Source organism: Theobroma cacao, chromosome 9 (genome assembly GCF_053813885.1).
Source record: "Theobroma cacao isolate CCN51 chromosome 9, ASM5381388v1, whole genome shotgun sequence".
In the NCBI taxonomy this organism is placed as follows: Eukaryota; Viridiplantae; Streptophyta; class Magnoliopsida; order Malvales; family Malvaceae; genus Theobroma; species Theobroma cacao.
This window is the reverse complement of record NC_142647.1, coordinates 9,155,350-9,167,368: the sequence shown is the minus strand read 5'-3', so window position 1 is coordinate 9,167,368 and position 12,019 is coordinate 9,155,350. Positions and strand designations below refer to the sequence as shown.

Below are 12,019 nucleotides of genomic sequence, written 5' to 3'. Positions count from 1 at the left end.
TTCCTTACTAGCTCAAGAGCCTTTCTATTTCTCGAAGATCCTTTAATGGGTATTAAATTCAATCCCAAGATTTGGGGCCATCTGTAAGCAACAAAATTTCATAATTTGAGGGACAGATTTGGTTCAGGTGGAAGATGATCTAAATGGGGTGATTAGTGCTTTCAATGTTATATAGCTGGTGATTTGAATGCAACTTTAAGTAATGTTATAATTAATAACAATGTTGGTGGTGATTTTGATGTCTGCTCCATTTTCTCTTGGATTTGGAAATTATAACTTTTCCATAAGCTGTTAAAGATCAATGTGCCGTGCAGACAACAACCAAATATTTTCCCTTAATCACCACTAAAACCTTGGACTTGTTCTTATTAGAGTAACTTTTTATTCAATCGCATCAACTTTTTCAATTCAATGCTTTGCATGTGTAAGATTTAACTTTTCTTCTTGATGAAATTACGTGTATAAGTTGAAATTGAACAATTTTCATTAAAAACAACATAATTAGTACATACAAGAGGAGAAATCATTGAACAATTAAACAAACTATAATTATCAAGTAATATAAAGATAATGCAACAAAAAGTAAAATAAAAATGACATTATATTTGGAAAACTCCTAAATTATTTAAGAAATTTTAAATAAATTTTTATTCTTCTATTGCATTCAATCAAACTCATATATTATTATTTTAAGTCAAATAATTCGTATGATTAATGATTAATTAATTATCATTAGTCAAAATGCCACTTATTATTTTATATTCACGTGAAATTAACATGACATTGACATAAAAGGTAAAAAATAGAATATAGTCATGTTATCATGCTAAATCAGCATATCATATGAACATCCTTTATAATATGTCATGTGACATAGAATTACAAGTGACATTTTAACTAATAATCGTTAATTAACCATTAGTTATAAAGATTTATTTAACTTAAGATAAAAATATAAAGACTTGATTGGACATAATAAAAGAATAAAGGTTTATTTAAATTTTTTTAAATATTTATGTAAAAAAAATCCACATGGATTATAACTATTTACACAATACAATGAGATAATCTTTTCACCCCATATATAATGTAAATGATGGGTGATTATACACACACACACACACACTAATATATAATGCAACAGAAATAAAATGATTTATACCGATATAAGGTGTTTCTTAAATTTTGCTTTATTGAGGAGTTAAATTTTATTAAATTCAATAAATTGAATAAAATTTTACTTATTTATGCTTCCATGTTCATGTTTCATTTTCGAATAAAGTTACATAGTACCTACCACTTTTTCTATTTTTGATTAGTGTTTCAAACTTCATTCACTCTTTAATTATGATTTTGTAGTTAGCAAACTTACATGTAACAAATAGAAGTGTTGACGCCGATAGCAGGGGTATCTCTAAATCTAACATTCACTAAATTCATCTTAGAGAGATTTGAAATCTTCTCCATATGACCAATTCAAACCTTTTAATAATCTTTCTTGGCATATGCAAACAATTCAAATTTAGACCATATTTTACTTATTTTTCTTTGAAAATAGTTTTTGCCCTTGTTCAAACTTCAATCTATAAAACCTATATATACAAATATATATATATATATATATAATTTAAAACTTGATAAAGGAAAGAAAAGTGCCACCTTCTTGTTTTTAAACAGTGGAAAGGGCACTTTCATGACTAAGAAGAGGAGATACAGTATAAATATTTATTTTTAAAGAAAAAATAATTACACATTATTTTGAATTTAGTAAATTATTTAAATTTCATTTTTTTAATAAGAGATACATGTACTTAATAATAAAAATTAAAAAAATTTAATAATTAATCTACAAAATATTTATATTTTAATATAATGCTTTAAAAAACTACTAGTCAAGAAAATTCAAATGAGTTTTTATTCTTTTATTATATTTAATTAAATTTTTATATTTTTATTTAAAGTTAAATAAACTCTTATAATTAAAATATTATTTATTTTTTTTATATTATATGACATCGACGTGGGAAGTGAAAATATTACATAATTATATTATCATATCGCATTAGTATCTATTATAATATATTAGATAATTCGTATTAAAATAAAAATATAAAGATTTAATTAAATATAATAAAAAATAAAAATTTAATTACAATCTTTTTAATAATTTTAAAATTTTTTAAATATTATAATTTTTATTTAAATTTTTTTTGAAAAAGAAGTTGGGCTTTGACGAAGAAAACTTCTCTTCTCCTTCTTCTAAGATGTAAGCTCTAAAAAGCCTAATAAAGTAGGTGGCGCGAAAACAACATCCTTCTTAGCCCCTCTCAACTGAAAAACCGTTTTCTTTGGCCTCATCTTTTTTTTTCAAACTTTTTTCTTTTTCTTTTTTTTTTCTATTTTACCTCTTACTTTCTCTTTATCTCATTTCTTCCTCGAAATAATCTCTCGCTTTTTATATCCCCTCCCTCTCTTTCCCAGTCGGTTTTTCTCTCACACAAGCAGAAATTAAATTAACAATAAATCCACTCGGTTTCCATCTCCCGCTGGAATATTCGCTCTCCGACCAGTCGCCGGAGATCTGTCCTTTCCTCTCCGGCGATCACCTTCTTGGCTCCTTTTTTATCTTCAAAGAATTAACGAATTTCTTAGGGTTAGTTTTTTTTGGTTGAATGATTTAGAAGAATTTTGAGATCGATAAAGGTGAGACTTTTTTTGTTATAAAATAATTTTATCTCTTATTTGTTTTGATATTTATGTTGAAATTAATTTTCAGCATTCTTCTCTGATGTTGCTTTTCTAGATCACCGAATTAGGATAAAACAAAATAAAAAGAAATAAAATATACAATTTTTTTAACATTAATTAGTTTAAAGTAATCTCTTCTGTTGCTATTTTTAGCAGTTGGATTCAACGAACAATCTCTGCAACTTTCTTACAAAGAGATTTACATGAAACAGTTTTTTTTTTGGTTAATTACTGTATTTTGTCTTCAATGTTAGAGACATCACCCTGGCAAATACAGACATTATTATGGGTTTTGGATTCTTTTCAATAAAGAAAAAAAAACCATCTTAATTATTTCAATTTTAATCAAATTTTAAAGCTTTAATCTTTACCTGTGGTTTTCCATCGATTTTCGTTCCTCAATCTGGATATAGAAAAAAAAACCCAGATGGTCAATTCATAAATCATTGTTTAATTCAAAAACGATGTTTCTAGGAATTACTATGATTTTATCTGTATTATAATTTTTTTAATTGATATAAAAAATTAAAACTATTATTTAAAGCTTTTACTGTTAATTCATGGGGATGGACAATGATATTCTTGCACGTGGTCCTCCATGTCTCTTCCCATATCTTCAACAACATTACCACTGCAATTTTTTTTTTCAATTGTTTAAATGTCTTAAACAAATGTGAATAGAAACAAACAAACTTACATTATTTCCTAATTATTAATTGCAGTTTAAGTTTTTAATTGTTATGTTAATTTTACTGTCTTTAGTTAATCAAGCATGTGATCCCAAGGTAAAACTCCCATGCGATTAAATTTTTGTTTTTTTTTTTCATAGAAAGATAGGACATATATATATATATTTTTTACTGCAATTGTTTGTTGGGATCATTTTCATTGAATTCCTTTTCATGAAAAGCAGAAGAGAAGGAAATGAAGGAAAGGAAGAAGCCAGAGTGGGGCTGTGTATTTGTTTTTGTGAGTGAAAATCAGTGACCTCCATTCTATGTTTATTTTCCAGCCCAGCCGACCATGACATTCCCGTGAGAGAGACAAAAGAGTAATATTAACATAACAATATTAGTGACCATTAGAGCTCTCTCTCTCTCTTTCTCACTTATCCTACGCACCTTTCTTCTAGCTGTCTTTTTATCCGACACCCCACCACCAGGAACCAAAAACCAGTAGACCTGACAGTACATGGCATTTGCAATTTTGTGTGGGATTTAACCTAAAGCCAACCTAGTGATGACCGTTAATGTACGTTGGACAGAATTCTACTGAAATTTCTGAAGGACCCCCCCACTGTACCTGATGCTGTTTTATCAGTTCTTGGCCTCATTGTTTTGGCTTGATCTGCTTGGATTTGGGTTTTTCTTGATGAGTAACCAATGTCCATTTCAGTTAATTTCTTGTAATACTCTAATTCTTCATCAGTCAGATCTGGGCATCTGTAAAGATGTATTCTTTTTCAGTTTTTTTTTTCTTTTTTCCTTTTTTTTCTATGGTGTTCATAATTATTCCTTTTCTTTCTGCCATTCTGTAAGCATCTAACTTTTCGTTTGTGCATTTGTGGCAGATTTATTGCCGGGAAAAGTATCTTCTTTTTGAGCAGCTGGTGTTATTCCAATTACATGTGGGATTTATGTAAAGGTTAGGCTGTTAAATGTAGTTTGGTTTTTTTGTTGAAGAATCCCATCAATGTGGTCTTGTTTGGAGAGTTTGGATGGATGTATGTGAATCAGAGCAACGATTTCACAAGCTTGCTGCCGTGGATACCACAAGACCACCCCTTGTTCCTGCTGAAAAGAATAATGCACCGCTTACTACCCGACGTCCTCGAACAAGGGAAGTTAGTTCGAGGTATAAATCACCCACTCCATCAACACCTTCTGGTCCCAGGCGTTGCCCATCTCCAAACCTCACTAGAACAACCCCTACACCTTCCCAGTTGGTGCAAAAGAGAGCTGTATCAGCTGAGAGGAAGCGGCCCTCAACACCACCTTCACCTCGAAGTCCATCTACTCCAGTTCATGATACATCAATAGCTATGCAGATATCATCTAGAAGGCTATCAACTGGCCGTATACCAGAAAGTTTATGGCCTTCTACTATGAGAAGTCTTAGTGTTTCATTTCAGTCTGATACTATTTCTATTCCTGTTAGTAAAAAGGAAAAGGAAAAACCAGTGAGTAATGTTTCCTTGGACCGCACTTTAAGACCTTCTTCAAATATGGCTCATAAACAACAGTCAGAGTCATCTACCTTATCACGGAAGCCCACTCCAGAGAGAAAGAGAAGTCCTCTTAAAGGGAAAAATGCACCTGATCAGTCTGAAAATGCAAAACCGGTTGATGGTTTGCCTAGCCGATTGATAGATCAGCATCGATGGCCTAGTAGAATAGGTGGAAAATTATCTTCCAATACATTGAACAAAAGTGTGGATCTGGGCAATAAGATCATTAAAAGTTTATCTACACCAGTTCCAGGAATGTCTTCACTAAAGAGAATGCCAATGTCTGATAGTTTGGGTAAACCTCTACAGAAATCTGTTAGTGATACTGCAAGGTTGTTACCACTTGAGGAAATTGGTCAAGTAGGGTCTGAGGCAAATTCAATTGATGGTAAGTCTCTGCTGGTAACTGGACCTGCTAGGCTTCTTTCTGTAAGTTCATTGGATAAAATGACATTAGCAACACAGGGGGTCAAATCCCAGTCTTTGTCTGCTCCTGGATCACGACCCCAGTCACCAAGTAGGACCTCTGTTTCTAGGGGTGTCAGTCCCTCTCGGGCAAGACCTTCCACTCCACCTGCAAGGGGAGTCAGTCCAACTCCAAGGGGAGTCAGTCCATCACGGATGAGGACATCCTCTTCATCTAGTCAATCCCATAGTTCAACTTCAGTTCTCAGTTTTATCGCAGATTTTAAGAAGGGAAGAAAAAGTGCAAGCTACATAGAGGATGCTCATCAACTACGGCTTCTTTACAATCGTTATTTGCAGTGGCGATTTGCTAATGCCCGGGCAGAAGCTGTACTGTATATTCAGAAAGTTACTGTGGAGGTAGATTTCTTCTCTGAACGAACAACTCTGTGTCAGCAAATATTAATTTCAGCAAGGAGATAACCTTTGATGGTTTGATTAGGAAAGTTTTTTTTCCATTGTTCATTTCTCCAATTATAAATAAAGAGGATTTTCAGATTGTTTACTTCTTTGGGTCATGGTCCACAATGATCAGTTTCCTACCATGAGGAATTTCATGACAGTGTCAGATGCATATCATGTGCTTAGAGCTTTAGAAATGGCATCAAAAGTGAATTTCGTCTTCTATGATATGGTAAATCTTTTATCAATGAAAATTTTGATCTGTTGTTGCAGGAAACTTTGTACAATGTTTGGAATGCTACTTTGAGTCTGTGGGATGCCGTGATCAAGAAAAAGATCAATCTCCAACAGTTGAAGTTAGAGCTCAAGCTGAACTCAGTTTTGAATGATCAAGTAATGCTTCTCTCTATAACAACATTGTCCTTTCGTAGCAAACTTTAATTCCTCTCGTACATTCTTGATGGTAGATATGCTTTTATATTTTAAGATTGACATTTTAATAGCAGTTTATGTGCATTTTTCCTTGTGAAACTCTTAGTGAAGACACAGGGAGGTATCCAGTGCATGCTTATGTATCTGCTCTCATCTGTAGGTTTAAAATTGTTATATTTGGGGAACCTTCCTTTTGGTGGAAAGGTGGTTATCATTAAGCTATGCCTTGGTCCATTATATAGGTCTAAATTTTATTGTGATCGAATAGTTATTATCATATCGACATAGTTATTAAAAGCCCCATTTAGGTCAATAGAGAGCCAATGTTCTATTTCATGGTTATAGTTAGTGATATATAGCATTGTTTTGGGCCTTCAAGCTTCTTAAATTTGGCGGAGATACTGATTGGAATGAAGTTAGACATCTTGTAGAATTGTAAATTATTATCTTCTAGTTGTGCTAGCCTTTTAAGAAAAGCCATGACTGGTAGCTCATTCTGCAGAGTTTATTTTGCCCCAAGCTTCAGCATCTGAGGAAATAGAAGGTTTTCTACATATGGATCCAGTCCATAGTTTGATGCTATCAGAAGTACCAGTAATTTACTGCTGACATGTAATTCCAGTTTGATGGGCTCTTAAACAATCTTTGATATTTAAACTTTTCCATCTCTGTTGATGCTAGGAACCGTGCTAGATTCAAATATATTCTGCATCCCCATATTTAAAATACCCACTTAGTCAGCAAGATTCAGTGGATAAGACAAACTATAAAATTTTAAGACCTAAAAGGATTGGAAGAAGCTTGGAGGGAAAAGGTTTTCATTAATGCAATAAAATATTATTAGAGTGGTGATAAAAGAAATTTCACATCATTTGAAATTGGGAGTATCTTGAACATATAAATATAACATGGACCTCTCACCTATTGCCAATTAGTTTCAGGTCGAATGCCCATCTACAATTTAACATGGTACTAGAGCAGGCTCTACCCTCACTCGTTGGCCCCTTCGTGATAGGCTTGTTAGGCTAATGTGTGAAGTCCATGCCGCACGATAGGCCCATTATCCCTACATGTGAAGTTCATAGCATGTGATATGTCTATCGTCCCTACACGTGAGAGGGAGTGTTGAAGTGGTGATAAAATAAGTCAGATTGATCAAATTAGGGGTATCTTGGGTACATAAATGTAGCAAGGCCATCTCCACCTATTGCCAATTGGTTTTAGGTTGGATGCCTATCTAAAATTTAACAAATATCAAATTGAACTTTTGTTGCATAAACATGGAAGGTATATCAAGAAGACCAGGTGTCAAGTGTGCATCTGGTATTGATGACTGTGTGAGACATATGTCCGCTATGATTCCAAAGTGACCTTCACTTGATAGCTATTATGTGTTTATACAAATATTGACTTGTTCCTTGCTTGCTCATGAGCCTTTAAATTATTTCTGTTAAAATTACATTACAGTTACAATTTTATATCAACATTTTCTGATCCAATATTTTGTATGGCGATTAATATTGAATTGATGGAAATGACAAATGATTAACTATCTACATGAATAATATATTTTCATGTCTTACATTTGGAACAATTGCTTCTGATCAACAGCTTATGTCTCCAAAATTTAGATATAAGGAGTTATCTTTCATCCTTTTGGAAACATCTTCTCATTTAAGAATTAGAAGAAATTAAATATGCTACCTCAGCCATTCAAGAATATTTTCTGACACGTGCAAAAGAAAAAGAATATTTTCTGACAATCAGTATATCAGTATAGATTCTTTCCACTAAGCAAAAATTTGTAGGCTTTCCCTTCTAAGCATTTTGTAAGAGTATAGGTGTACCAATATTTTCTTTTAGAGGTATATCTGGATTGAATTCTCACGTTGTACACACCTGTCCATCTTCAACATATTGCAGCTAAATAAAAATAAAGCTGTGAGTAGGATGCCATTCTTTTTTTGTTTTTGGTCTCACCTTTAATGCCATTATTTGTCTCTTTCTGCTCTTCTTCCTCTCTTTACTCTTTTCCTTTCCTGTACTGCTTCAGTGTGACCTAGCTCTTTCTTTCTTATCATTCAAGCACTGCTGTATTTTCTTTTCCCATCTAAAGAACTTGTTATGGCTTTTAGCATGGTCTGAGATCTTTGTTCCTGAGTTGTGCTGTACTTATAAATTTGTAGATGTTTTGACATCATTCCATCTGTCTAAGAAAAGAGGGTGTAGTTAATGACAAAAGAAAACAACTATAATCTATTTCATTTTCCTCTTTAATCTACCGAAAAGATAACATTAAATTCCAAGCATGAGATAATGTGTACGCAGAAATATAGTCAACTTTCAGTCATGCTTTTGAATACCAATTTGTAAATTTCTTATGTCAGTCTGCAGAATTTCCATGATCTAAATGCATGTATATACATTATTCATGCAGATGGCATACCTCAATGATTGGTCATTACTTGAAAGAGATCATCTAAGTTCTTTATCTGGAGCAGTAGAAGATCTGGAGGCGAGCACTATCCGTCTTCCTGTAACTGGAGGGGCAAGGGTAAGTTAGTTTAGAAAAAATATGGGATTGATATATAAAAAGAGAAATCCTGACATCGTTGCTGGATTTTGTTCTCTTCAGGCTGACATTGAATCATTGAAAGTTGCTATTTGCTCTGCTGTTGACGTGATGCAGGCTATGGGATCCTCCATTTGTTCTTTACTCTCAAAGGTATTTAGCTTCCCAAGCCATTTTTCTTTTCCCTTTTTTGTACATAAATGCTGACATTATAGGCAGTTAGAACAAATATCAATGTGGTAGTCTTTACCTACCAATATTATTTTTGATTGAATGTCTATCAATCACAATAGTGATTCTGAATCTTGCTTTTTGTTCCTTCTGCTTAATTCTGGAATCCTTAGATGTTTTCTGTTATTTGATATTGAAATTTAATATTCTGATTGCTTTTATATCTTCCATGAAAATTTAATTTTTGGTACAAGTCAAGAGAAGTTTTGTTTCTGTTTATTTTACTTTAAGGTGTTGAGAAAAAGTGTTTCTCGCAATTTCAACTTAGAGGATATATGTTTGAATTTTGAAAATATTTTTATTTCTTACTCTTCTTTTGTGTCTAATGCTATGATGAAAGCATATATGCCTGCTAATCACTCAAAATTTCACAGCAACAACTCTGGTTTTGGTCCTGTGCTGCTCCAATATGTGAAAAACTATGGATTCTGATATTAGCATGCACTTCTCTTGCTGTTATGTCTTTTTATATCTTTGATTTCTTTCCGGATGCTTAACTGTATGTCAATGTTTTATGTGTTGTAGGTGGAAGGGATAAACAATTTGGTTTCTGAGCTTGCTGCGATAGCTGCACAAGAGAAAAACATGCTTGACCATTGTGAAGCTCTGCTGGCTTCAACTGCAGCTATGCAGGTGAGGACGCATTACATGCTTGCAGAACTTGACTTTTTGGAATAAATGACTATACGCTTTGGATATCTTGCATTGACAAACAATTAGCTAGCATTTTTTTCTTTTACGTGGAGCTATTATTTGCATGGATCGAAGTTTAACCCATAGGATGATGAGATGATTGACTTCTGGAGCTGCATATGGTATTTGTGATGGTTTAATTCATACCTTTACAATGAATAACTCTAGGCTTTTAGAATCACTGAACTTCCAAATATATGCTCATAAGACATCATCTAAGCGTGCCTCAAAAAAGAGATATTTCTTCCAGAGTTGACCTATTAAACTCCTCCAAAGTTAAGATTATGTGATGTTTATTTACTCTGTTGCAAAAACTAGTAAATATTGTGTATGTAATGAAAAATCTGACAAAGCTTGAGGATAAGGTTTTTGGTTATTTTCTTCTTGAGAGAGAGAAGGGAGGGAGGTTGAATTTGAATTTCAAATGGTTAGTTAACTCCTGTCTCATACGGAACAAAGACATAGTAGGATCCATGTAGCCAAAGCCAACCTTACTGTGGGAGAAAGGCTTTCATTTGGTGTTAAGTTGACTTAGTTCTGGTTGATTGCGCTGAGGCTGTAATTTATTTTACCTGTTCATAGGGACAGGAAAGAATTTCAGGTATGAAGCTGATGTGCAATAGTTGGCATGCTCAAAAATGCATGCCAGTGGGGACTGTAGGTCAGGTCCTTCTGGTCCATATTTGTTTGAAACTGACCCTACTTGGGTGCACAATTAGTTTTAATTAGTTGCATGTTTCAGCCTTTCCTACTTAAGTTAGACACTAACCTGGTTAAATTTTGAAGTGTTTAGAGCCAATTAATGCTGACTGTCAATGCTTCAGTATTCTCTCTTCATTTGTACACTGGTCCTTTTTTCAATTCAATTGCTGTAAATGTGGCCAATCCATGCTATCCCTATCAAAGTGGCTGGCTAGTTTGAGCTCATCATTGCTCGCATGGCTTTTAAGAAAGATCATGACTCTTTTAAAGTTCTTTTTGTGCATATGTGCCCTATGGACTGGGTGAAATAGATTGTGCAATTGCAAGTTCTATTTTCTAAAGCATATATTTACTTTTGTCCTTTTCCTTGTGTATCTTTGACACTATTTTTTACGGTTATTACTGAACAGTTAGAAGAGTACAGCCTAAGATCTCATATCATACAAACAAAACCACCTTTGGAGAGGGATAAGCAGCCAATTTTGGCAGCCAAAACATTTCCATGGCCCTGACCAGCGGGTACGCTAACAATCTGCCAATTTATCATTTAAGTGAGATAAAATACAAAATCTGCTCAGTTCCCAGTAAATGTAAATTGCCTTTTTTTTTTCCTTAACTTAAATGGTAATTTTTTCTTCTTTAATTTTTTACCTATTAAAAAATGGAGCTACTGGCTCTGTTTCTTCTACGTGTAATTTTTGTATCACGCATATGAAAAGAAAATGCAAAGGAAGCAAAGGATTTGAAATTCAATGTAGAGGCAAAGTTTAAGAGAGAAAGATGTACGCAAAAAGAAAAAGTTTTAAGATGGAAAAAAGATGTAGAGCTAGTTTAGTTGTGGACTTGTATGGAAGTTTCTGTTGCATATCAGGTTAGAGAATCATTCTTAACTGTCACATATTGATGTTACTGATTGCCTAATGTTACACTTTCAATATTCCAAGTTGAGATTCCGGAGAAACTAAGCAATATTAGCTTCACTCAGAGAGAGAAATTGTTGAACGCATGAACTATTACACTGGTGGCTGTGGTCCACAGATTCTTAGACTAATACCCTAGTAGTTCCTGATTTTAATCAATGGTAAATGTTTCATGAGATTGGCAATGCTTGATGAGGAAAGTTGGCTTAATTCAAAGCCCTGGAAAATCTTACTGTTACTACATAATTTTGTTGGAAGAAGAAGTCCATGGCTTAAGCCCATAGAGTTGGATAATTATGTAATGGTAAAATCAGCAAATACTTTGATTGAAAATTGCTGATATTCAACTGCATTGTTTTACATTTGAGAGCTACCCAGGAGTGCTTAGGAATTTCATATTCGCCAACCCTTATTCAATTCTAATGTTTATAGGGAAACATCATCATAAAATGTACACAGGGAATTTCATATTAGCCAAATAGAGAGCACAATACCATAACAGCTAAATGCTTACAAATTACAACCCGAATTTATTCATAATTGGATGATCAAAATGAGATGGTATTATACTAGTATCATCTTTCACTTGTCATGCTATTCTACCTCGTCTCATTCCCCTGAAGTTAA

The 12,019-nt window shown here is 33.3% G+C and overlaps 1 protein-coding gene across 1 annotated transcript; it reads left to right on the top strand.

The window, feature by feature from the left end:
• Nucleotides 1-2,324: 2,324 nt before the first annotated feature.
• Nucleotides 2,325-11,225, top strand: LOC18589007 (AUGMIN subunit 8). The gene is made up of 7 exons (XM_007013801.3): nt 2,325-2,703; nt 4,319-5,800; nt 6,116-6,235; nt 8,712-8,828; nt 8,910-8,999; nt 9,603-9,710; nt 10,883-11,225. Exons 2-7 carry the CDS (start codon nt 4,466-4,468, stop codon nt 10,982-10,984), a joined length of 1,872 nt encoding a protein of 623 aa, XP_007013863.3. The 5' UTR covers nt 2,325-2,703; nt 4,319-4,465; the 3' UTR covers nt 10,985-11,225.
• The last annotated feature ends 794 nt before the right edge of the window (nt 11,226-12,019 follow it).

What these genes read in the sequence shown, in the direction of transcription:
- LOC18589007 (XM_007013801.3), top strand. Translation starts at nt 4,466, where the DNA reads ATGGATGTATGTGAATCAGAGCAACGATTTCACAAGCTTGCTGCCGTG. An exon ending in CTGTAACTGGAGGGGCAAGG is followed by an intron (nt 8,829 to 8,909) that starts GTAAGTTAGTTT and finishes TGTTCTCTTCAG; the next exon opens with GCTGACATTGAATCATTGAA. An exon ending in TTTGTTCTTTACTCTCAAAG is followed by an intron (nt 9,000 to 9,602) that starts GTATTTAGCTTC and finishes TATGTGTTGTAG; the next exon opens with GTGGAAGGGATAAACAATTT.